This window comes from Myxine glutinosa, chromosome 4 (genome assembly GCF_964187855.1).
Source record: "Myxine glutinosa chromosome 4, kmMyxGlut1.1, whole genome shotgun sequence".
NCBI classification, from domain to species: Eukaryota; Metazoa; Chordata; class Myxini; order Myxiniformes; family Myxinidae; genus Myxine; species Myxine glutinosa.
In genome coordinates this window covers 141,780,130-141,805,880 of record NC_136264.1, presented here as the reverse complement: position 1 = coordinate 141,805,880, position 25,751 = coordinate 141,780,130, and the positions used below count along the sequence as shown (strand labels likewise).

Genomic DNA, 25,751 nt, shown 5'->3' with positions numbered 1-25,751 from the left:
ACAGGTGAAGGTGAAGAAATATGTGAAGGTGAAGAAAAGGTGAAGGCATAACACAGGTAAAGAAAAGTATAATTTCAATTTATTAATGACACCAACATTTATTGAAATAATCTTTACTCAAGTTGTCAATATGGGTTTTCCATGACAGTTTATCATCAATTGTTAGACAAAGGAACTTGGTACAATAAACTTTGTTCATATTTACATTGTCAATCATAACATCCCCTGGGAGGATAATTATGGAATTACTAAACACCATGTAATTCGTTTTCGGTAAATTAAGTGACAATTTATTGGCTTTTATGCAGCCGGAAATGGATTTCAATTCCAAATTAATATTTGTGAGACCATTTGGGTCTCGATGGGAGAAACAAAAAGATTTGAATAATCAGCAAAAATAATAAAAGACATAGCATTTGATGACTTGCAACAACGGACCCTTGCTGCACACCACACCTGACCAATTTCATAGCGGAATCACAGCCATTCGGAAAGACAAATTGTTTCCTTTTACGTAAAGAATTCCTGAACCACTCCAAGGCCACACCTCTAATTTTGATGATAGTTTATACAAGAACATCATGATTAATTGTATCAAAAGCCTTGGAAAAGTCCAGGAAACTACCCACTGTGTGAGATAACTTATCAATGGTGTGGGCTGCTTTTTTAATGAAAGTTAAAACTGCATGTGACGTGTTATGTTTTTCTCCAAAGCCAAATTGTGAGTTACAAAAATATACTGTATACCTTTTTAAGAATAACAGTTTGTTAATAAACAACTTTTTGAATAAATTTTGAGAATGAGGTCAGTAGAGATATTGATCTATAATTGCTTAACCTCTATCCAAATTACCTTTTAATAATAGCGATCACTTTAGTTACAGGATCTTCATTTTATCAGGTATAACACCAATACTAACAGATAGCTCACTATAATTCACCAAATGTCCGTCCGTCCGTTCGAAGGTACCGCAAAAACGGCTCGACCGAACGCAACGATATTTTGGGTGGGTATTCTTGGGACCCCTGGGAGTAAAATGGGCTATATTGTTTTTCAAAGTTTTCCAATTTTCCAATTTTCCAGTTTTTCCAAACACGATGGAATAATATTTACCGATATGAACAGTGATGTGGCTTTTGTTGAAATTCTACAAATACTGTTTATTCTACGTACCAGGAGATAGTAGATCGACTCCTAACGAACTCTTCCTCTATAAACGTGTGACTCCGAAGTAACATGGCAGCGTGTGCAAAGCGATGCAGCAGCCATTCCGTTTTGCAGAATTCAATCTTTTTTCAAAATTTAGCGCCATGTACTTTTTAGATTTTGATGATTTGCGTGTGATATGATTCAACGGATGTTTATATGAATCGTTTAAAATAAAAAAGCCTTCAATTTCTGATATTTTTCCTTTCCATTTGGGCCTCCCAATTCAAGCCCCACCCATAGGGTGTGTAACATGTCATCAATTCAAGACCCACCGTTGCTAGTATTCAAAATATGAACAAATGGATGTGCAATTTCCAAAAAGATGTTTTTTAAAGAAAATTCTCTGTCCCATCACGTCCAACACTTTTCTTATATTTGGTATGTAAATTATTCACAATATATACAACCTCTGTTTCGTGAATAAGGATACAAATATAAAGAGTTCGAGTTTGGATTTTTCAAAAATTCATCAAATGATCTATTTATAACAGGAGTAATTATAAAAAGATTTAGACCAACATTATCAAAAACTCATGAAAACATTTAGCCATGGTGTGTGGATCCTCAATATAATCAATACTCTCTCTCTCTCTCTCTTTCCAAAAGGACCGTTCAGCAAACCCTCCACTCTACTTTCTCAACAACAGTCTCGAAGAGATTCAGTCACTCAAACTCTTGGGTCTCATTCTCCGCTATGATATATATTGGACAAGCCACATTTCCAAGTTGGCCTCCAAAGCCAGCCGCCGACTGGGCATCCTCCGTCATGAAAATTCCTTCATTGATACACCTGAGCTACTATCCACATTAAAGGCTTTCATCCGCAACTTGATGGAGTACTGCTCTCCCCTCTGGGCTGGCTCTCCAGCCTTACATATTTCTAAGCTTGACACTATGGAAACCAAGCCTTTCAAGATCAATGGAATCTCTCGCATTGAAGCTGAGTCTATGGGCCTATCACTTTGCCATCGCTGACAGGTCAGTGGACTCCCTGTCTTCTTCCACCTCATTTCTGGCCTTGCACCCTCTGCCCTCTCTGTGCTCTGTGTAACCCTCCCCCCACCCCCCCCACCCCCCCCCCCCCAAGTATCTGCAGGCAACCCCGTCCGAGTGAAACTGCCTAAATCCAGAACCACTTGTCACCTCCACTCATTTATTCCTCTATTTTCCTGCCTGTGGAAATGCCTTCAACACTCTCTTCAATATCATTCTTCCCTCCGGATCTCAGGTCATCCCCCATCCAAAGCCATGATCTTTTCTGCACCCATTAAACCACCCCCACCCTTCACAAACTTTTGCTTTTGCATCCACCTTTTCCACCCCTCACGTTCTCCCCAGACCCTCATCGATACCTCCCTTGTTTGTCCGTCTCCGTGTAACTTCTCCCTCTGCCCTGCTATTGGCGTTTCCCCCCCTTCTCCTGCCCGTGCGTGGGAACGTTTGGGAATGGGCGCACTTTCCATTAGTATTTAATAACATTTGTATAAGAATTAAATTGGCTAGAAAAAATAACTCTTTTTCTCTCTCTGAAACACTCGTGAGAGTATTTTTACAAGTTGTATTTGTTTTTTGGGATTGCTCATTAGCATTTAATTTGTGTTTATAGAATAAATGTTTTTTCGCGGTTGATTGATCTTCAGAGTCTTTTGTTCATGTTGATGTAGATACATTTTAAAGTTAGAATAACTTTTGATGCACACAATAATATTTTGGTCATAATGTGACATAAGAATATCCATAAAAATATCAAAACATTGATTTACATTTTCTAAATCATAAAAGCTTCAGCCAGTTAACTAGATTTAAGACTTTTTCATCCTCCTTTTGTATCTTCAGAGGCATAGGGCTGCTGGGGCAGTTTCTTGGCTATTGGGCACAATCCTTAATGGTTCACCACTCCAACGTAGGACACTCGAATGGATCATTCATTCCAGTAAGCTGGTACTCATTTTGTCGACCTTGGAAGGACGGCAGGTTGAGTCAACCCACCTGGTGTTATTTCATTGGAATGACAGGGGCTCAAAATCAGGACCCTAAGATGTTAAGCCAGCCACCACCTTTGGGGAGCAGTTGAATATTGGTTAAAAAATAATAATAATATCAACAAATCAGGTTGGCTGACTGGCTGGATCAAGAGGAATAAAAGCCGTGAAATCTTCACTTGCCACTTTGCATCACTTTTGGAGACTTTCAGCTTTCGACTTTGATTACCTCCATTATTCACACAAGCGTGACTTTGTGCGCTCCGTGCGCCTCACCACACGTCATTTCAGAGGGATAGGCATCTTTGACCATTTCGGTGTCTTTGGGGTATTTTGGGTCTTCATGGTGTTTTGTGTCTTCTGGGCCTTTGAGGGTATTTTTGGTCTTTGGGGTGTTTTGGGTCTTCAGGGTCTTTAGGGTATTTTGGGTCTTCGGTGTCTTCAGGGGCTTTTGGGTCTTAATGGTCTTTTGCTTCCTCTGAGTCTTTAAGAGTCTTTGGGGTATTTTGGTTCTTCAGGGGTATTTACAGGTCTTTTGGGTCTAAAGGGTCTTTAAGGATCTTTGGGGTCTTCAGGGTGGTTTGGGTCTTCAAGGTGTATTGGGTCTTCATGGTGTCTTTCTGGTCTTCGGGGTCTTTGGGGTCTTCGGGGTCTTTTGGTTATTCAGGGTCTTTTGGGTCTTTGGGACCTTCAGGGTCTTTGGGGTCTTCAGTGCCTTCAGGGGCTTTTGGGTCTTAAGGGACTTTTGGTTACTCTGGGCCTTCAAGGGTAATTTGGGTCTTTGGGGTAATATGGGTCTTTGGGGTATTTTGGGTCTTCGGGGTATTTTGGGTCTTCTGGGTCTTTTGGGTCTTCGGGGTATTTTGGGTCTTTGGCGCCATTTGGGTCTTCAGGATCTTTTGGATCCTCTTGGCCTTTAAGGGTATTTTGGGTCTTTGGGGTGTTTTGGGTCTTCAGGGTATTTGGGGTCTTTGAATATTTGGGGTCTTCAGGGTATTTAAGGGTCTTTGTGGTCTTCAGGGTGTTTTGGGTCTTCAGGGTGTTTTGGGTCTTCATGGTCTTTTGGGTCTTCCAGGTCTTTTGGGTCTTCGGGGTGTTTTGGGTCTTCGGGGTGTTTTGGGTCTTCAGGGTGTTTTGGGTCTTCGGGGTCTTCAGTGCCTTTGGGGTCTTTTGGTTACTCTGGGCCTTCAAGGGTATTTTGGGTCTTTGGGGTATTTTGGGTCTTTGGGGTATTTTGGGTCTTTGGGGTATTTTGGGTCTTCGGGGTATTTTGGGTCTTCCGGGTCTTTTGGGTCTTCGGGGTATTTTGGGTCTTTGGCGCCATTTGGGTCTTCAGGGTCTTTTGGATCCTCTGGGCCTTTAAGGGTATTTTGGGTCTTTGGGGTGTTTTGGGTCTTCAGGGTCTTTGTGGTCTTCAGGGTCTTTTGGGTCTTCAGGGTGTTTTGGGTCTTCAGGGTGTTTTGGGTCTTCATGATATTTTGGGTCTTCATGGTCTTTTGGGTCTTCGGGGTGTTTTGGGTCTTCGGGGTGTTTTGGTTCTTCGGGGGTGTTTTGGGTCTTTGGGGCCTTTGGAGTATTTTGGGTCTTCAGTGCCTTCAGGGGCTTTTGGGTCTTATGGGTCTTTTGGTTACTCTGGGTCTTTAAGGGTATTTGGGTCTTTGGGGTGTTTTGGGTCTTCGTGGTGTTTTGGGTCTTCGGTGTCTTTTGGTTCTTCAGGTTTTGGGTCTTTGGTGTCTTTTGGGTCTTCAGAGTCTTTGAGGTATTTTGGGTCTTCAGTGCCTTAAGGGGCTTTTGGGTCTTATGGGTCTTTTGGTTACTCTGGGTCTTTAAGGGTCTTTGGGTCTTCAGGGTCTTTGGCACCATTTGGGTCTTCAGGGTCTTTTGGATCCTCTGGGCCTTTAAGGGTATTTTGGGTCTTTGGAGTGTTTTGGGTCTTCTGGGTCTTTGGGGTCTTCAGGGACTTTGGGGTCTTCAGGGTCTTTGTGGTCTTCTGGGAGTTTTGGGTGTTTTGGGTCTTCGGGGTGTTTTGAGTCTTTGGGGTGTTTTGGGTCTTCGGGGTGTTTTGGGTCTTCGGGGTGTTTTGGGTCTTCGGGGTGTTTTGGGTCTTCAGGGTCTTTTGGGCTTCGGGGTCTTTTGGGTATTTTGGGTATTTTGGGTCTGCGGCACCATTTGGGTCTTTCAGATCCTCTGGGCCTTTAAGGGTATTTTGGGTCTTTGGGGTCTTTGAGGTATTCAGGGTCTTTTGGGTCTTCGGGGTGATTTCGGTCTTTGGGGTCTTTTGGGTCTTTGGGGCCATTTTGGGACTTTAGGATCTTTTTGAGCCTCAGGGCCTTGAAGGGTATTTTTGGTCTTTGGGTTGTTTTGGGTCTTTGTGGTCTTTGGGGTGTTTTGGGTCTTCGGGGTGTTTTGGGTCTTCGGGGTGTTTTGGGTTTTCGGGGTGTTTTGGGTCTTCGGGGTGTTTTGGGTCTTTGGGGTGTTTTGGGTCTTCGGGGTGTTTTGGGTGTTTGGGGTCTTTTGGGTCTTCGGGGTGTTTTGGGTCTTTGGGGTCTTTTGGGTCTTCAGAGTCTTTTGGGTATTTGGGGCCATTTGGGTCTTTAGGGTCTTTTTGAGTCTCAGGGCCTTCAAGGGTATTTTGGGTCTTTGGGGTGTTTTGGGTCTTCAGGGTCTTGGTGGAATTAAAGGGTCGTCAAAGGTCTGAGGTGTCTCAGCAGTCAAAACGTAATTAAGATGGTTAATTAAGAGGGTAATAATTTTATTTGAAGAAGAAGACGTTTTGGCCGCATATATACGTAACGACATAACCACATACGTTTGCTCGATAATAATAATATTCTCAGTTTCACATACACCAAACAAGGAGTGTGGCCACGGTTTATTGCATGTAGTGTCCTTCACGTGCAAACCTTGCATTTTGAAATGATGCAACATGGATCTGATGACCTATATGTTTTTTTTCTGTACGAATTCATATATTTTGTTATATTTCCCTGTATTTCCATCTCTTAGATTGATTCATTCAATTATTTTCACCGAATACAAGTTAAAATAAAATATTTTAATGATCACAAAACTATTATTGAATATAATTCTGATTTAGTTAGCCTCTGACTTCAACATGCTCAACCAATACCAAACGTTGCCGTATCTGTGGTATAAACCTACAATTCTGGACGGGAATAGTTGAATATCTCGTAATCTCGCCGATAAAATTTATATAGTGCCTTGCGTTGCTCATGGCTTAGTTGTTGCAGAAAGTGCTTTGTCAAAGCCACATCAGTCCTTGGATCATTTGTCGCCTTATGGCGTGAGTATGAAAGAGGCACTCCAACACTCTCCAAGAACCATGGTGCTTCAACAGAAATATGTTCAATTTTCCCAATGAAGTCATAGTTAATATCACAGGGATAACAGATATTTTCAATGGGAAACCAGTGCCCATCATTGAAATTATTATGTTGGATGACAAATTGGGCAAATTCAGAAAAAGTTACATTATCACCAGTGGCAAGTAGAGATTTATCGGCATTGGGCCGAAACTCTCTTAGGATCATACGACCTACATAATTATGGTAATAAGGATTGGGTCGCTCCATCTTACTGCGGTAACAAGAGACCAGGCGGGTGAAGGGCTCACGTATGAACAAGAACTTGGTATAGTTCTGGAGCCGCACACGTATTTCATCTTCACTGTAAGAGGAAAGCGAGCGCAGAGCTTGACTGGAATGTACATACTTCCCTGTTAGTGACTCAGGTGGGACTTTCACATGACCACCAAGTGTAAGCAATAATCGACGCCAGTTGGTGCAACCCACTTTGGGCACCTCACAGTACAGCAGCTGAAAGTTGTCTTCGACAATTATTCTTTGCAGCTTATTTCGGTTGATGTTCTCACTGGTTTCAGCAAATGGAGACATGGAAAATATTAAATTGAAGAATGCATTATAATGCAATTGAAGAATGCTCTCCACACTGGGCAACAAAAAAAACTTTTCGTCTGCTACTCAGGGAAATGCAGGTGTTCTTGGCTAAATCTGGGCCGCTGATTTCAAATCTGCAGTCAGAATTTAGCCAGCACGTCAGGTTTTCAAAATATGTATATATATATATATATATATTAATGATACTCGGCATGCTATATTAGATACTTTATTATTGCAGATCCCCATATTGTACATCTAATATCAGTGATTGGCTTCCGGTCTTGCCGTCGAGGTTTCGTGTATTCGCAGCTCTCCACGCTCTCCATCGAAATCGAAGTTAAGTAATTGTTCCCATTTGTATTTTCGTTATAACTGTATTTATTTTATGGTGTGTGTACGTATATTGTGTCCCGAGGAAGATTTTCGGTGCAAACCTTTCATACCTGTATTGAAAATCGTTTTAATTCGTGTCGTGTCTTGAGGCCTTGTACAGTGTACAACCTTGAGGCTTTGTTTTTCTCTCAGCGGTCCGTCGTTTGTGCTCCAATAACTTTCGTTCTCTGTTTTCCCAGTCTTTTCACCCCATAGCCTACTTCCTTGTGTAAATCTCAACTAAAAAACAAAAAAAAAAAACATTTCCTTCTCTGTTCTTATTCTTTGTTCTCATTCGTTTATTCGTTCTTATTCGTTCGTTCGTTCTTCGACCACGTGTTTCTCCCCCATTTCCCCAGATAGTTTTCACTGTTATTAACCTTACAATGTTTACACTTTCCCCTCAAGTTCTGTATTCCGTCGTATATTATAACACCTTTTTCTTCTTCTTCTTTTGAAAGGCTGCTTTCGACTTGCTCACCAAATCTATTCATCCCAAAAAAAAATTCCATCTCTTATAGTGCCTTTTTTCTACATTCCCTAAACTCTCTTGCACTCCATCCTCCATCCAGCGTCCTTAAACGTATTTTTGACTCGAAGGTCACAAGAAACTCATTTTGCAATAAATGTTCGTTTTCCCATTAATCGTACACTTTCTAAAATCCAATCTCACCCCTCCCCTCCAAATCTTCCCCATAACCCCTCCCCTCCAAATGTTCCCCATCACCCCTCCCCTCCAAATCTTCCCCATCACCCATCCCTTTCAAATCTTCCCCCTTTCCCCTCCCCTCCTAATCCTCCCCATCACCCATCCCTTTCAAATCTCCCCCTTGCCCCCTCCCTCCTAAACTACCCCCTCACCCCTCCCCTCCAAGACTCCCCCTCGCCCCTCCCCTCCTAGACTCCTCCCTCACCCCTCCCCTCCAAATCTCCCCCATATCCCATCCCTTTCAAATCCCTCCCCTTGTCCCTTCCCTCCCAAAGTCCCCCCTCGCCCCTCCCCTTCAAATCTCCCCACCCTCATTTCTTCTCAATTTCCCCCCTCTCACTCCCCCTCCTCAAAGCGTCCTCCCCGCTTCTTCCCCCTTCCAACTCTCACCTCCATCTCCCCCAACCTTCTGCCTCGCTCTTCCCCCTCCTCAAATAACACCTCATTGTCCCTCACCCAATCACCATCAAACCTTTTGTCCGCCCCATCCTTCCCTTTCTCCGAGCTATTCTGAAATCTCTGACGCACCTTCAACAGCTCTCCCGACCTCTTCCACCTCTTCCACATCTTACCCTACCCCTCCTCCCCCCTGTTCTGTATCCGATGCTCCCCCTTCCTCTTCATTAACGGTATGGACCTCAAACATCCGGGGCCTTCGTTCAAACTTAACTGATCTCTCCATACAGGTTGCTTCTGTCAAACCAGACGTGATCTGCTTAACAGAAACTTTCCACCTTCATGATGTCTCTGATTCCTTAGTATCTCTCCCGGGTTACTCCCTCCTCCGGTATGATAGACCTGAGCCTCATCCTGGAGGTGGGGTTGCTATCTTTATCAAAAACTCTCTTCCTCACTCGCAATGCACTGCACTCTCTCCACCTAAACCCCAGGAATACCTCTGGCTATGGCTTCCCCTTCGCTCCCACCTCTTGTTCATATGTGTGTTGTACCGTCCACCAAACAGTGATGACTCCATCTACATCTCGCTGTCTGATAATATGGACCAACTTCTATCTACTAATCCCAACTCTCTCTTCCTCATATGTGGTGATTTCAATTGTCACCATGCCAGTTGGCTGGGTGTGGGTACCTCTCTCACCAGCCATGGCTCCTCAGCAAAGGACTTCTGCGACTCACTGGGACTGACACAATCTGTCAATTTCCCGACCCGGATCTCAGTCAATGGAGCATCTTCTCTTCTGGACCTGGTTATGACTAACTTCCCTGAAAATGTCTGCTGCTCTTCTTCTGCTCCAATAGGATCATCTGATCATGTCCTTGTTAAAGTGACATCTCTCTGACCATTCTCAGGGAGCCTGCTCAGCGTCGACGAGTCTGGCATTTCACTCAGGCCAACTGGCACGGTCTTCAAGCAGCCATCAGTCATCTGGACTGGTCTCCCATCTCGACCACCTCTGACATCAACTCATCCTGGGAATTCTTCCAAAGTAAATTGCTCTCTCTCATGCACAGATTTATCCCATCTCGTCTTCAGTTGTCATACCCTTCCTCCCATCCATGGTACACGGAATCTTGTGGTGAGGCTGTTGCCCAGAAACAACTTGCCTTCGTCTCCTGGAAAGCAAATCCAACGGAAGGAAATCTCATTTCCTTTCACAAAGCCCGAAACAAGTGTGTGTCCACCCTCAGGAGAGCCAGGAAACAATATCTCTCCGTTCTCAAGACCGAACTCTCTTATCTGTCTCCCTCTTCCAAATCCTGGTGGCGTCTGGTCAAATCTGTTTCTGGTGTTTGTTCCCCCTCCATCCCCTCCCTTACCTCAAATGGCTACACAGCTGACTCCGCACGTGAAAAAGCTGAATGCCTCAACTCTGTGTTTGCCTCTAAATCTTGTGTCCCAAACCCATCCCTCTCTGTACCCTCCATACCCAGTCGTACCCAGCTGCTCCTGAACTCCGTGTCCTTTCCTCCTGACAAGGTGGAAAAGTTTCTGTCAACCCTCGACTCTGATTCTGCAACTGGACCTGACGGCATCAGCCCACGGGTCCTAAAATCCTGTTCTTCTGCTCTTTCACTCCCTCTCTCTGTTCTCTTCACCCTCTCTTTTGCTCAAGGTCAACTGCCATCTGCTTGGAAATCAGCCAACATCACCGCTTTGCACAAAAAAGGTGCAAAAACAGATCCTAGCAACTACAGACCAATCAGCCTTCTCCCAATTATCAGCAAAGTCATGGAATCCATCATTGCTTCAGATATGAAATCTTTCCTCTTCTCCAATGGCTTGATCTCTGATCATCAATTTGGTTTCAGACCAGGTCGCTCTACTCTGGGCATGCTGCTTCTGCTGTCTCAACAATGGATGGAGGTCCTCAATGCCAAACAGGAAATTAGAGCTGTCTCCCTCAACATATCACGTGCCTTCGATACGGTCTGGCACCCCGCTCTGCTCACCAAACTCTCCTCCTTTGGTATCCATGGAAATCTCCACGCATAGCTGGTGGACTTCCTCTCTAGTCGTAGTCAACGTGTGGCCCTGAATGGGTTTCTCTCATCTCCTCTTTCTGTTCAGGCTGGAGTTCCCCAAGGCAGTGTTCTGGGCCCTGTGCTTTTTCTGGTCTTCATCAATGATCTCTCTGACTCTCTTGAAAATCCTCTCTATCTCTTTGCTGATGACTCCACTCTCTGCCGCTCCATTCCTCATCCCTCAGATCGGCAGTCTGCAGCCTCCTCACTCTCTGCAGACCTGGACAAAATCACAGACTGGGCAAACAAGTGGAACATGTCTTTCAAGCCTGACAAATCTCACACTCTTGCGATGTCTCTCCGAAAAAGACCGACTGGACAACCCTCCCATCTACTTTCTGAATAGTCCTCTCCAAGAAGTTCTGTCACTCAAGCTTTTGGGTCTCACTATCTGCCATGATCTTTCCTGGGAAAACCACATTTCCAAGCTGGCCTCCAAAGCCAGTCGCCGACTGGGCATCCTCCGTCGTGCGAAGTCCTTCCTTGGCACACCTGAGCTCCTCACCACATACAAGGCTTTCATCAGCAGCTCAATGGAGTACTGCTCTCCCCTCTGGGCTGGTGCTCCTGCCTCACACCTAGCTCGTCTTCACGCTGTTGAAACCAAAGCGTTCAGAATCATTGGAATCTCCCGCGATGACGCTATCTCCGAGGGCCTTTCACTTAATCACCGCAGGCAGGTTAGTGGTCTTTCCGTCTTCTATTGGAATCTCCCGCGATGAAGCTAGCTCCAAGGGCCTTTCACTCACTCACCGCAGGCAGGTTGGTGATATTTCCGTCTTCTACCGACTCCTCTCTGGCCTTGCCCCCCCCCCGAGCTCTCTCTCGGCTCTGTTCCCCAAGTATTCCTACAGGTCGCACAAGATCTGCCTGCAACCCTCTTATGGTTAAACTGCCAAAATCAAGACTTTCTGCTCACCTTCACTCCTTCATTCCTCTTTTCTCCCGCCTCTGGAACAAACTCCCTCACTCTCTTCAATCCCACTCCACCCTCCAGGTCTTTAAAACAGCTGTTCACCACCATCTCTTATCCTCCCCCATCCAAAACCTTGATCTTTTCTACCCCCGCTAATTTCGGTCCCCTTGTGTTTTATACCTCTCCCCCCCCCCCCCCCCTTCCGACGCCTCTTGCCCCCAAGCCCTCTCCCTCCCACACTTCTCCCTGCTCTCAAATGTTGTGTGTTTGTGTGTTTGTGTGCTTCCCCTTCTCTCCCCATCTTGTCATCCGCTTCCTCTTTTATATATTTTGTTTGTCTGGTTGATTTGTTTGTGAAATAAATGTTAGCTCTTTCACGAGCCTCGATTCAGTATACAACTTAAAAAAGGCTCCTCTCCGGCCTTGCTCCCCCAGCTCTCTCTGGGCTGTCCCCCAAATATTCCTGCAGGTCGCACAAGATCTGCCTGCAACCCTCTTGTGGTTAAACTGCCAAAATCAAGACTCTCTGCTCACCTTCACTCCTTCATTCCTCTTTTCCCCACCTCTGGAACAAACTCCCTCACTCTCTTCAATCCCACTCCTCCCTCCAGGTCTTTAAAACGGCTGTTCACCACCACCTCTTATCTTCCCCAATCCAAAACCTTGATCTTTTCTACCCCTGCTAATTTCACCCCAAACCACTTTTTTGAGGTGACTTTTGACTTCTTTCCTGGAAGTCCTTGGTGTCCTTGCGTTTTATACCTATCCTGCCTCCCCCCAGGCCCTCCCCCTCCAAAAACATCTCCCGATGTCCCTGCTCTCGGGTGTTGTGTTTGTGTGCTTCCTCCCCTTCTCTCCCCATCTTGTCGACCGCTCCCCTTTTTATATACTTTGTTTGCTTGTTTGTTTGATTTGTTTGTTTGATAAATGTTAGCTCTTTCACGAGCCTCGACTCTGTATACAAAAAAAGAAAAAGAAAAAAAAAGTGATTAGTAATTACTTTCACGTCATAAATAATATTATAACAAGGATTAATCTCCGTGTATAATGTCTAGTATACAAACCAAGAACATAAACAAGTTGCAGAAAAAGAAGTTAATAAAACATTAGAACATGGTAATCTTCGCAAGGGTGTAAACTTAATTGTTAAATCTGCTCCATTGTGAGTGTTTCAGGAACAACACTTCAGGTTTACACTCTAACTTGCAATCTAGTCAGCGTCGGCCCTGTTCAGACGTGTTCAGAAGTGTGTGAGACACTTGCTCTTGCGCTTGTGTGTGGAATTGGTCTCACGTTGTAAGAACCAGCAGTAATCACCCATCATGTTTGGGTTGAACTGGCCTTTATGATACCTAATTTCCATGACCGAAATGTCTTGGTGGAACCTTTTGCCATGCTCATCGCTTACCTCACCCAGATTAGGTGAGAAAAAATGAAGATGAGAATACAAGAAGAAGTGCATTTTAAGAGATATCCTACAGCCCATTCGCTGATATGCCTTTTGCATGTGATCCACTAATTCAGAATACTGTTACATTTGTGGGAATGTCAATCATTTAGGAGTCGTGTTGTTTAGGGTGTATTGCATAGAAGTGCCAGTTCAGCTGTGGATCCCCAAATAGGACCTTTTCCTATTTCTTTTTCCTTTTTCTTAAAGTTTACCCCATATCGACTCCCTTTGCGCCATATGATTTTGACTGTTGGTGGTGTTGCACAAAAACAGCTTTAGGAAGGATTCAACCCTTTTGCTTTCAAGCAAGAGAAAGTGCGGGAAAAGAATAGAGAGAAGAAGAAGAGTGGCTCTTGGTGGGGTGGTGAAAAAGCGATCCTTGCTCGTGGTGTGAACGGCTTCAGAGAGCTTGTTGGTGTGAGAGACTCGACCTCTACGATCTTTCTGAGCTGAGGGATTTGCTGTGTTGTATGAAGGAGGTTGACGAAAGGAAAGGGATCAAAGGAGAAAGGAGTCGCAGGGCGTGCTGACTGGTCCATTCACGTTTGTTCCCGCCAAGTCCCGCTCTGACGAACGTTGATGAACCTGCTCTTCAAACAGGCCTCAACCCCATTCCATCCCCATCCTCATATCCCGTTTTATTTAAATTCCCTGCAAATATTATTTTACTAGTACCCGACTGCAAAGCCGCAATTTTACCCATCACTATGGCATCAGTAGGTTAGGTAGTTGGTAGTTGGTAGGTGTAGTAGGTACCGTACCTAGTTCAAAATGACACCATTTGCATTCTGGATGAGATTAAAATTTCCTTCTTGATTAATTGGGTGAATTCCGTCTCAACTTCGGATATTTCCGGCCGTGAAAAACTAACCCCTACGGCCGCGAGATTTCTAAAAAATAATTCTTCGTCAATTTTAGAATGTTTGACGCCGTTTTCAGCGTCCGAAATGTGGTAAAAAGCTTTTTTGAAATGTTTTTTAAAATGCTCGAATCTCATTGGTTCCAGTGTTTGGGGACGATTTTCGTTGAAGATAACCAGGGCCCGTGCGGGCCCAGGGAACGAGGTTGGTCTTAAAGTATTTTAATTACAAATTAGAGGTGCATTAGATTGTGAATCAAAAACAGACGGGTGAAACAAACTCATATTGAACTTTTTCGCAATTGTTATGCATACTTCCGCATCCGCAAGATGGCGGCCTCCATAGGGCGTTTTGGTGCGTCAAAGCTTCGAAATTCTCAAGGGATCCAGCAAAATCTGGCTTTTCAACATAATACGTACACGTTCATTCACAACACCGGCTTCGCCGGCTATTACTTTGCTTCCCTTCCCTTCCCTGGGTTAGATAGAATGTTGTGTGTGGATGTTGTGTCGGCCTTTCGTTTCGGTTGTATGTGGCCTGTGTTGATCGTTTCAATCTGTCATTATTGTCCCCCGTCGCTCAGCGGAGCGAAAGGGGGACTATGGCTTTCCCCTCCGTCCATGTGTCCGTCCGTCCTTGAGTGCGTGTGTGCGTAAGCGAAGGACCACATTCGAATTTGGTGTGTGGGTACAACCCACGTCAAAATCAAAGATGGCCGCCGCCATGTATGTCTGATGCCATGTATGTCTGAACCTTGTAACCTAAATATCTTGAAAAATAAGCGAAGTACCAACTTCTAATCCGGTGTGTGGGTGAATCTAGGCATAAGGACGAACGCTATTGAAAATTGGGTCGCCACGTCAAAATCCAAGATGGCCACCACGATGTATGTCCGACACTTGTGAGATGAATATCTTGAAAAATAAGCGAAGTACCAACTTCTAATTTGGTGTGTGGGTGTATCTCGGCATAAGGATGAACGCCGTTGAAAATTGGGTCGCCACGTCAAAATCCAAGATGGCCGCCACCATATATATGTCTGAAACTTGTGAGCGAAATATCTCGAAAAATAAGCGAAGTACCAACATCTAATCTGGTGTGTGGGTGTATCTAGGCACAAGGAAGAACGCTGTTTAAAATCGGGTCGCCACGTCAAAAGCCAAGATGGCCGCCGCCATGTATGTCTGAAACTTGTGAGATGAATATCTTGAAAAATAAGCAAAGTACCAACTTCTAATTTGGTGTGTGGGTGTATCTCGGCAAAAGGACGAAAGCCATTGAAAATTGGGTCGCCACGTCAAAATCCAAGATGGCCGCCACCATATATATGTCTGAACCTTGTGAGCGAAATATCTTGAAAAATAAGCGAAGTACCAACTTCTAATCTGGTGTGTGGGTGTATCTAGGCACAAGCAAGAACGCTCTTTAAAATTGGGTCGCCACGTCAAAATCCAAGATGGCCGCCGCCATGTATGTCTGATGCCATGTATGTCTGAACCTTGTAACCTGCATATCTTGAAAAATAAGCGAAGTACCAACTTCTAATCTGGTGTTTGGGTGTATCTCGGCATAAGGACGAACGCTATTGAAAATTGGGTCGCCACGTCAAAATCCAAGATGGCCACCACGATGTATGTCCGACACTTGAGATGAATATTTTGAAAAATAAGCGAAGTACCAACTTCTAATCTGGTGTTTGGGTGTATCTCGGTATAAGGACGAACGCTATTGAAAATTGGGTCGCCACGTCAAAATCCAAGATGGCCGCCACCATATATATGTCTGAAACTTGTGAGCGAAATATCTCGAAAAATAAGCGAAGTATCAACGTCTAATCTGGTGTGTGGGTGTATCTCGGCACAAGGAAGAACGCTTTTTAAAATCGGGTCGCCACGTCAAAAGCCAAGATGGCCGCCGCCATGTATGTCTGAAACTTGTGAGATGAATATCTTGAAAAATAAGCAAAGTACCAACTTCTATTTGGTGTGTGGGTGTATCTCGGCATAAGGAAGAAAGCTATTGAAAATTGGGTCGCACCGTCAAAATCAAAGATGGCCACCACCATATATATGTCTGAACCTTGAGCGAAATATCTTGAAAAATAAGCGAAGTACCAACTTCTAATCTGGTGTGTGGGTGTATCTAGGCACAAGCAAGAACGCTGTTTAAAATTGGGTCGCCACGTCAAAATCCAAGATGGCCGCCGCCATGTATGTCTGATGCCATGTATGTCTGAACCTTGTAACCTGCATATCTTGAAAAATAAGCGAAGTACCAACTTCTAATCTGGTGTGTCGGTGTATCTAGGCATAAGGACGAACGCTATTGAAAATTGGGTCGCCACGTCAAAATCCAAGATGGCCACCACGATGTATGTCCGACACTTGTGAGCGAAATATCTTGAAAAATAAGCGAAGTACCAACTTCTAATGTGGTGTGTGGGTGTATCGAGACATAAGGAAGAACGCTATTGAAAATTGGGTCGCCACGTCAAAATCCAAGATGGCCGCCGCCATGTATGTCTGAATCTTGTGAGAAGAATATCTTGAAAGATAAGCGAAGTACCTACTTCTAATTTGGTGTGTGAGTGTATCTCGGCACAAGGAAGAACGCTATTGAAAATTGGGTGGATTGAAAATTGAAATCAAAAGATTGAAAATCCAAGATGGCCGCCTCCATGTATGTCTGAACCTTGTGAGCGAAATATCATATCATAGCATGTTTTCTGTGTCTTCCACTTTGTCAACTCACATCACTTCACCGACGGGGGACCTAGGCGTAACGCTTGTTAATTAATTAAGTCCATCGTCGTACCTATATGATTTGCTTATTGCATCGTTTTGCATTCTGTGAAGTAAATTTATTGTTCTTCATTTTGTTTGATTGACATTTTTCGGATTGGCTTGCAAGCTCCCATGAGCTGCCTGTGTGGCAGGTTAAACTCTTTGCACTAAGCCAAACGTTCAAGCTTCCAAAAACCGCTCGGCCAGCTTGCGGGCCCCGGCCCGGCGGGTTGGGGATAGTACTTAGAGTCGCTGACATTAGTCACCCTATAACACACTTAGTCGGTCGGGAGTGACGTTTGGGACTCAGGTCCTCATCCCCGACGCCTGTAACAATACTTTTCAGCTCTATGGTTACCAAGAAAGTTCTGCACAACCAACAAAAAGCTTCCCATGCTGCAAACTCAAGTGGGTTCAGTTTATTTTTGAACTCGGGATCACACATCAGTTCTCGGATCTGGGGCCCAACGAAAATGCTTGCTTTGAGTTTAGCATCAGTTTTCTCTGCGCCAAACCTCTCTCTGAGATATTGGAAGCCATTACCGTCGTGATCCAATGCCTTTACAAAGTTTTTCATCAGGCCACGTTTGAGGTGAAGTGGTAGAAGTTAGACTTTTTGGGGGTCTACCAATGGCTTATGATGCACATTGTACCTGCTAAATATGTGCTCATGCCTTTCAGGCCAGTCTTTTACAACATAATGATTGCTGTCATCGCAGCTGTTCCATCGGCACAAGAAGCACATGTATTTTGTGTACCCCCGCTGCAGTCCGAGGAGAAGAGAAATCACTTTTAGATCACTGCAAATGTTCCACTTATGATCAGAGTGTTTAATCACTTTTAGAAGGATTTCCATGGACTCGTATGTCTCCTTCATGCCGACAGCATGAGCTACAGGAACAGAGGAGGTTTTTGTTACCATTGTGCACAAAAAAGCTTTGAGGCTAACTTTGCTGGAGTCTATGACGAGTCTCCATTCATCGGGCACGTGTTTGTTTCTTAGCTCATGCATTAGGCCATTAACATCAGCAAAGAAACAAACATCATTTTCTATCTTAATTGCTGTATTGCTGTAGTCTGGAGCCCAACACTTCAGTCTTCTCCTTTGACAATGACAGGTCTCTCACCAGATCGTTTAATGCTGCTTGATTAAGCAAATGTGGCTTCTTTTCTTCAGATTCAGGTTCATTCAGTTCATCCATATCACCCATAGCATCGTCAGAGTTGCCATCGCTTTCATCTGCAGCAGCTTCTGGTGGAACTGGCACAGGAGAATCCAAGTAATGGGGGACCGGATTCAGAGCAGACTGACAATCTGGATATACAATTTTTTACTTGTTTTTCGTTGAGAAACCAGCAATATTTGTCATACAAAAGTAGCAGTCAGTGTGATAATTCATTGGCTCACACCATATCATTGGCACAGCAAAAGGCATTCCCTTCCTTTTGCCACTCAACCACTGCGTAAGCCCGAGTTACACATGGTGCAGCAAACATGAGGTGCCCAGCTCTTGTCTTAGTCTCCAACTTTACATTCAAAATAATATTTGTAAGCAGCTTTCACCCTCTTGGTAAGGTTCTTGCACTGGCTACGTGGAGTGTATTTCCCACAGATATATAACAAAAGTTATCAGGGTGATTCACATAGCCTCACATATTCATGATTCCTGTAGTAACATAATATGCCTAACCTGAAAATATACAGTAAAAATATATTAGGTTATAACCTGAAAATATATTGATACTATTAGCATGATATGAATTCCAAACTTGATACATTCTTGAACTAGATGGTATTCATAGAATACTTACCCCTGCGCAGTCAACTTGGTGCGAGCCAACTCTTCTGTTTTTGAACGTTTTTTTTTTCTTTTTTGATCCAATAGGGTGCCAGACCCATGAGCGATGACGTCATAAATTTATATTCTCTAATATAATTGTTGCGTAGATCATGCTCAATAAATTTCAAACTGATAAGACTAAGCATTGTCCCTGTCAAATTATGACGTCATAATTATGGCACCAATGACGTAATAGTTAACAACACTTATTCCCCTTAAGGAGTTCTTTACAATGAGCCACGTTGAAATTTTTTCGATAGAGCGGTTTTGGAGATAATGAGGTGCAACGTTTTTTTTTTTTACAAGATTGCGCCTGTATCACATGACCTATGACGTCATGATTATCATTAATATATTTTACAGGAGGAGGTGCTCCTCTGGTGAAAATTTCGTGTCAATGGGACCAAGAATTGCAGAGAAAAAAAATTCATACTGATCGAATCAAGCGTTGTACTTGTCGAATAATGATGTCATAATTAAGGTATGGATGACAATCATTAACGTATCTTATTCCCCAATGGGAGTACTTAACAATGAGCCATGATTCAATTTTTTCCATGGAGCGGTTTTGGACATATAGAGATGCAACTTTTTTCGATTTTTCCAAGATGGCGCATGTACCTCGTGACCTATGACGTCATAATTATCAATAAAAAAAATTTATACAGGAGGAGCCGCTCATATTCTTAAAAGTTCGCATCCATCGGACTAACAGTTGCAGAGGAATTTTCTTTTTCATACTGATCAGATCAAGCGTTGTACTTGTCGAATTATAACGTCATAATGAAGGCACCGATGACATCATCATCGACATATCTTATTCCCCATGGGAAGTACTTGACAATGAGCCATGTTTCAATTTTTTCCATTGAGTGGTTTGGGAGATATAGAGGTGTAACTTTTTTCCAAGATGGCATCTGTACCACATGACCTATGACGTCATAATTATGAATAAAAAAATTATACAGGCGAAGGCACTCCTGTGGTAAAGTTGCGTGTCAATCGGACCAACGGTTGCTGAGAAAATGAATTTTTAAAATTCAGACACGCACGCATGTGCGCCACACGTACGCACCCGAATGCCGAACCCTGCTTTTCGCTGCGCGAGCGCAGGGTAAATATATACATTGTTTTTAAACATTTTAGTATCAAGTTATTAACTCTTCAGCATGGAAGCGGCACACAAAATTGTAATGCCGTGTGGAAAATTTTACTTAAAAATTCATACCTTGGTCAGTTTTCATCCATTTAAAATAATTTAAAGTGCATTCCAAAGCTCTTTTTATGAGAACTAATATTCTACAACAGTTGTGGATAATTTATTGTTGGACCAAGTTAGGACCAAGTTATGTTAGTTAGGACCAAGTTAGTTAGGACCAAGTTAGGACCAAGTTATTTATGTAGTTTTAGGACCAAGTTATTTCCATGTTGAAAGTGTGGCTAATTGGTTGTAATTGAAGCGTAATTGAAACAAAAAACTAATAATTTATGCTCACTCAAAATCACCCCCCAGAGTAAGCTACTGTAATTGGACCATATGTATAACTCCAAATCCTGACCTGCTAAGAAAATTCTGACCACATTCAGAATCAGCATACTCGATTTAGTCGAGAACATATGTTTCTACCCCAGTAGCAAAATCTTTGTTTTCCAGTGTTATGTCGTGTGGAGTCTTATTTGGAGCAGCAGTTTTTCAGAAGGTTTTTTCTGAGATAATAGCAAAATATTTTTTTACACTCGTATTTATTTATTTCCTTGTTGTTCTTATATTAACATTCATCTCAAGTCGTGTAACAATGAAGGAAACTGTGTTGTGTACATGTATATTCACGATAATTTGTTTACCTTTTTTGACTGTTCTTCTGCCTGCAGACAGATTTAATAATGGCTTTCCGTCTTATTTGTTCCATTTGGATGTTGTTGGCTACTTCTCGCTGTGTGTCAACCTTCCACTTGCTTCCAAAAGGACCTGTAACACAATTTATGCTCATTTAGTACAATTACAAGCTGTACAGGAGTAGGTAGGACCAACTTAGGACCAATTCATTTATGTAGTTTTAGGACCAAGTTATTTCCTGTTGAAAGTGTGGCTAATTGGTTGTAATTGAAGCGTTATGGATCCGTCACTTCCATTTTATACTTGTAGGATTTTTAATTTCAGGTAATATTGTTGTTAAGATTTTTGTGTGAAATGGAGATGACTTTAGTAAAAAGTGAAAATAAGTGTTTGTGAAGGAAAAAGGAATACGCGGCAAACAAACCGGAAGAAAACGGCAAAGAGGAGGAGCTTGGGAGAGTCGTTATCGGCAATCGGCATTCGGCAGGGAGAGGAGAGGGAGATAGAGCCGTGAGTTGCATCGAGGCTGCGAGTGGACTTTTTTATGTTGGTGGCGAATGAGTTGAGGCTTCCCAGGAAAGGGATTGCCCGCGACATCGTCATGTATTGGGAGTGCAATTATTAAACCTGAGTCTCAGGTTTTATCACCAAGAGTGAGTCATTGTTGGAGGGAGCCAGCGCCTCCATTACAGGCCGATACGCCATTTTGTTCTCGAAGAGGCTGTCAGCTTGGTGCATCTTGTCTTGTCATTGGGATTGCCATATCGACCTCACCGTGTGGATTGCCGTTGGATTCCATATCGGCTCAATTCCCATATCGACCTCTCACCTCGTAACTCCTCATCCACAGTCGCGCCAATACCTGCTTGTTGTTTTGTCATTCTGCACGGCTTCAACCAGCGTTTGGATCCGTGCACAGACTTTGGGGAATGTTACATTCCACTCATGTTTGTTTGGCGTATCGTGAGTTTATTGCTTTGAGAGCATTGGGGAATGATGGTACCAATCAGTGCCGGATTAAGCCTCGGCTGGCCCTAAGGCACATTTTGAAATTTTAGAGAATGGCCTGAACAATTTAAATTAGATCTCGGGCTCATGGAAATGGAGCCCAGACAAAAGATGAACCGATTCATGAACAAAATATTTAATACAAAAAAAGACAAATATTTAATGTGAAAAGAAACTACTTTCAAACTAGTTTAGACTATACAATTTGCAATGTATGAATATATGCATGACAACACACACAGATTTGGCACTTTGCTTTACAGTTTACTAGACCTTAGATTGTAACCTTGCGCGCGTTTACAACTGCAAACTCTTCAATTACTTAACTGAAGTCCAGTTCTCGGAGCAAATCACTTTCAATGCACAAAAGGGCCATTTTTGTGGCCCGAATTTTTGGCTGGCCCTAAGGCACATGCCTTGTCTGCCTAATGGTTAATCCGGCAATGGGTACCATCATATGTATTGTTCATTTGATGCAAGTGATATTTTCATTGTACTTTCGTTAAGAGTGTTGTTATTGTGTATGTGAGAGTTATTAATACAATTACTTGTTTTGTTCTACAATTGCATTGGTGTGGTTTTACCATGGTTTATTAGAACACTCAAAATAACAAATCTTTTCCTGCTGCAGACTCTGAGGTGCACCGTAACCGGGGTTTGGTGGAGGTAATATGTAACAGAAGGAAGAAATATTTTTCCTATTGACATTGGTGGCATCATTCTTTTTCATCTTCCACATCATTTTCAAATCCACTGTTCATTTATAAATCAATTGAAAGCCATCACATTGTCCATTTGACATATATTAAATTGGAAATGAAAACATTGAAAACTGGAGTGTTCATAGAACACCTTACCCCTGTGGAGGAGCAATTTAAAACACTTTAGAAATTAATTCCGAATTCTAATTGAACAAACGTTGGGTTTAAAATCTAGCTGCTGGAAAAAGCCACGAACTAATATTATTTCACAAAGCGACTTGTTCTGCTTGAAAAAGGAATTGCCAATGCACCTGGCCTTGACTGTCTGCTTGAAACTGCTTGGTGCTGCCTGTTGAATAAACAGGAAACAGATGTTCTTGCTGCTTTGAGATGACTGTAAAAGCTATATCTGCTTAAATACTGTCGTGTCCCCGGGATTAACTTCCCTGGGTGACGGATGGCCAACCGAGCTTTAACTACAAGGCGTTTTCTCAAACTATGGCGGTGCCTTTTGCACGCGCGGGGGTGGAGGGTTACAAGGCTTACCTGCACGGGTTTCATTTGGGCATCCTCGAACCCATGCCAGATTTTAACAAGACAGACACGAAATGGAAAAGGTAACAAATAAAGGTTTAAAAACCACCGTTTAGAGGCCATTTTTCCCCGCAAAGCGGGGGTTGGCCTTTTCGGGGACCGTGGTTGTTGTTGTTTTTTGGTCCCCTTTTTGAAGCAATGTTTTACGGCCGGATGCCCTTCCTGCCGCCAACCCTGTTTGTTGCCTTTTTACGACACAGGGAATTACCAGTGAACTGGTACTCAATTAGCTGACCTCGGAAGGATGACAGGCTGAGTCAACCCCCCTGGCGTTAATTCAGCGATCGACCGGGATTCGAACCTAGGATCCTTGGATCCAAAGCTGGCACCCTAGGCGCAAGCCCAACACCAGGGACTTGTCCACCAGGTGGCTAGTCCACCAGGGACCCAACACCAGGGACCAGGGACACCAGGGACAGGGATGGCAACAAATAAAGGTTTAATGAAAATAAATGCAACATGATAAAAAGGTAACACTAAATCCCTAAATTGAGACGTCTCCGCACGGATCCAAATACAGACACAGGGATAAATAAATGAAAGTAAAAATAAATGTGGTGCGTAGCAGTTGTTTGGACTCGGCTCTGGTCTCCTCCAGCGGCCCTCGAACCCTGTCATCCGTCAAACGGGTCCCCGAGTCTTTGTGCGGGAAACGCACAATGGTGGGAACTCGCGCCGCAGCCAGCCACCCATGCGAGGCAGCCAGAGCTCTCTCCTCCGCTGTCCCATGCTCCACAAAGTGACGAGGTCTTTCAGGCGCACACGGCACGGAGCACAGTCGTAAGGAAGCCAGCACCACCGGGATCAGAGAGAAGGATGCGTCTGCCTTCCACTGCAGCCAGGAACAGAGAGAGAGAGAGCGCGAATGCGCCATGGTTACTCATGGTTACTCTTCGCACCCCTTGCGATGACTCGGCTGGTGGCATCAATGGTAGTGTTCGGCTCCGGTCGGCAAATATGTTATTTAGTGGAGGAGAAAAATGCATGGCTGGTGTTGCAAGTGTCATAACTCATAACTCATAAGGATCGGACTTCCGTTTTTGGTTCCCAAGGTGAGGTTGTGTGTCGTCTGAGCTCGTCCACAGCTATCAAAGTTAAGTTTTTTTTTCTCTAAGGTAAGTATTTTGTTTTGCTGTGTATGTGACGACTGTGTTTCTGGTTCCATCGTGTTTTGCATTTTGTGCAAAATTGTGTATTAGTCGGTCAGTTTAGTCGTACGTGTTTGGGGCCTGGTTAGCCTCGAGGCCTGACCCCTGGATGACGCCTGCATCTGTTCTACAGTGAACACTGTTCTTCAATTTAATTTGAAACCTATGTTGTACAACAAATAAAACAAAAACCTTGTGGGACATTTTGTAAGGCTCAAATGCATGCCCAATTCCTGCATCTAAGGGTTAAACCAACTAACTTTTCTAATAGTTATATGACCCATTACAAGTACCATATGAATCCACCATATTTATCATTAAGTACCCCCCCCCCCCCACCCCCCCAAAAGGACTGTGCTGTCTAAGATGGTAGTAGCGATGCGGAATACATCATTCCACACTCAAGTCTACTAAAGGGCTCCCCTGCTGAGGCCTCGCATCTGAGGAAGAGAAGGTCTAGTGTCATGCAAAATAGGATGGCACCAGACACAATGCTGGCTTAAAAGCGTGGGATGCTGCTATCTTGAAATTGATTGGCACTGCTCTCCTAATCACTAAATTATGGTGTGCCTCATCAAATGCATGCCAGCATAAGGAACTGGGAAAATTACTTCCACCATGATGCAAGGTGAGGAATCTTTTCAAGAAATGTGCAAGCATGGTCTGCATTGACTCATTGGATTTCCACACTCCCTCACAATTTTTAGAAAGGTGTGTAAACCTGCAAATAGAACAATATGAACATACTGCTGTGATGGATAAGGGAATTTTGCCAGATGAAGGGCTGAACACGTGGCCTGCATTGTAGATTATTTTTGTTGTTCATACCTGCCCTGACTACGAGAGGGTACACCCATGGAAACTATTCGGGCTGGGGTCTTCAGGTAATTTTGAGAATTAATTAACCTGAGAACCGAAACGAACAGAAAAGGAATTATTCATGAAAGCAGAATTAAATTGATCAATTGTTTCAATGAAATTGTCAAATTTGTCACGAGGTGACAAAAGGGGAGAAGTTGTGGGTAAATTTAATCTAAACCATTGATCAAAGGTTATATCCAGCTCGGTTGTAGATAAAGCCGAGCTTAAAGGTCATTTGCAGCCAGTTTGAATAAAAGCCAAACTTGCTGCATTAAGTATGGGGGAGTCATAAATAACAACTAAAGGTGTTTCCCCTCAAAAAGGCAACCTTTTAAGATATATTGGGGAAGATCAACTATTGGAGAATAACATATCACGCGAAATGGATTTTAAATTCTACACTGTAATCAGATGGGGTGAGAACAAGTCTACTATGCTCTCATGCCAGGCGGAAGTTAGCTCACCTGGAACGAAGTTTAGCGGAGCTCATGCGATGGCGCGTCGTCCGTCAGTCCGTCCGTAAATACTTTATGATACGAAAATAAATCACTTTCGACTTCAAAATTTTAAAGATGAATCATTTCACATCGTAATATTGCAGTGAGATTAACTGTTTTCTCATCAATTGACCACAAAATTATAAAATGTATTTGAATGAAACCAACCTGGCTTCATGAACATGAAAATCGTCACCAACAGAGATGCCAACACGAAGACAAAGAAATGAGAAATCCTGAAGTAAGGCATTGCAATCACTTGTCTGGGACAAACTTGTCGTTCCGTGTCACCCTGGATTGTCTCACCGTGTGTGGGGCGTGTCTCACCGTGTGTGGGGCGTGGCTCACCGTGTGTGGGGCGTGGCTCATAGTGTGTGGGGCGTGGCTCATAGTGTGTGGGGCGTGGCTCATAGTGTGTGGGGCGTGGCTCATAGTGTGTGGGGCGTGTCCTCGCGCACCTGATCTCACATCAAGTACGTAACTTTTTTTAAGTAATATCATTCATTAAGTTTCATTTTTTAAAGTTTATTAAGTTAGTTCATTAGCTTGTAGTAATAAGTAATATCATTTTCATTAAG

At 43.5% G+C, this 25,751-nt stretch overlaps 1 protein-coding gene across 1 annotated transcript; it reads right to left on the bottom strand.

Annotated features, from left to right (window-relative positions):
- Nucleotides 1–5,336: 5,336 nt before the first annotated feature.
- LOC137425316 (carbohydrate sulfotransferase 9-like) lies at nucleotides 5,337–25,501 on the bottom strand. The gene is made up of 3 exons (XM_078776531.1): nucleotides 25,342–25,501; nucleotides 20,373–20,496; nucleotides 5,337–7,083 (listed from the first exon to the last, which is right to left on the bottom strand). The coding sequence occupies exons 1-3, from the start codon at nucleotides 25,421–25,423 to the stop codon at nucleotides 6,351–6,353; spliced, it is 939 nt and encodes a 312-aa protein (XP_078632657.1). The 5' UTR covers nucleotides 25,424–25,501; the 3' UTR covers nucleotides 5,337–6,350.
- Between the last annotated feature and the right edge of the window lie 250 nt (nucleotides 25,502–25,751).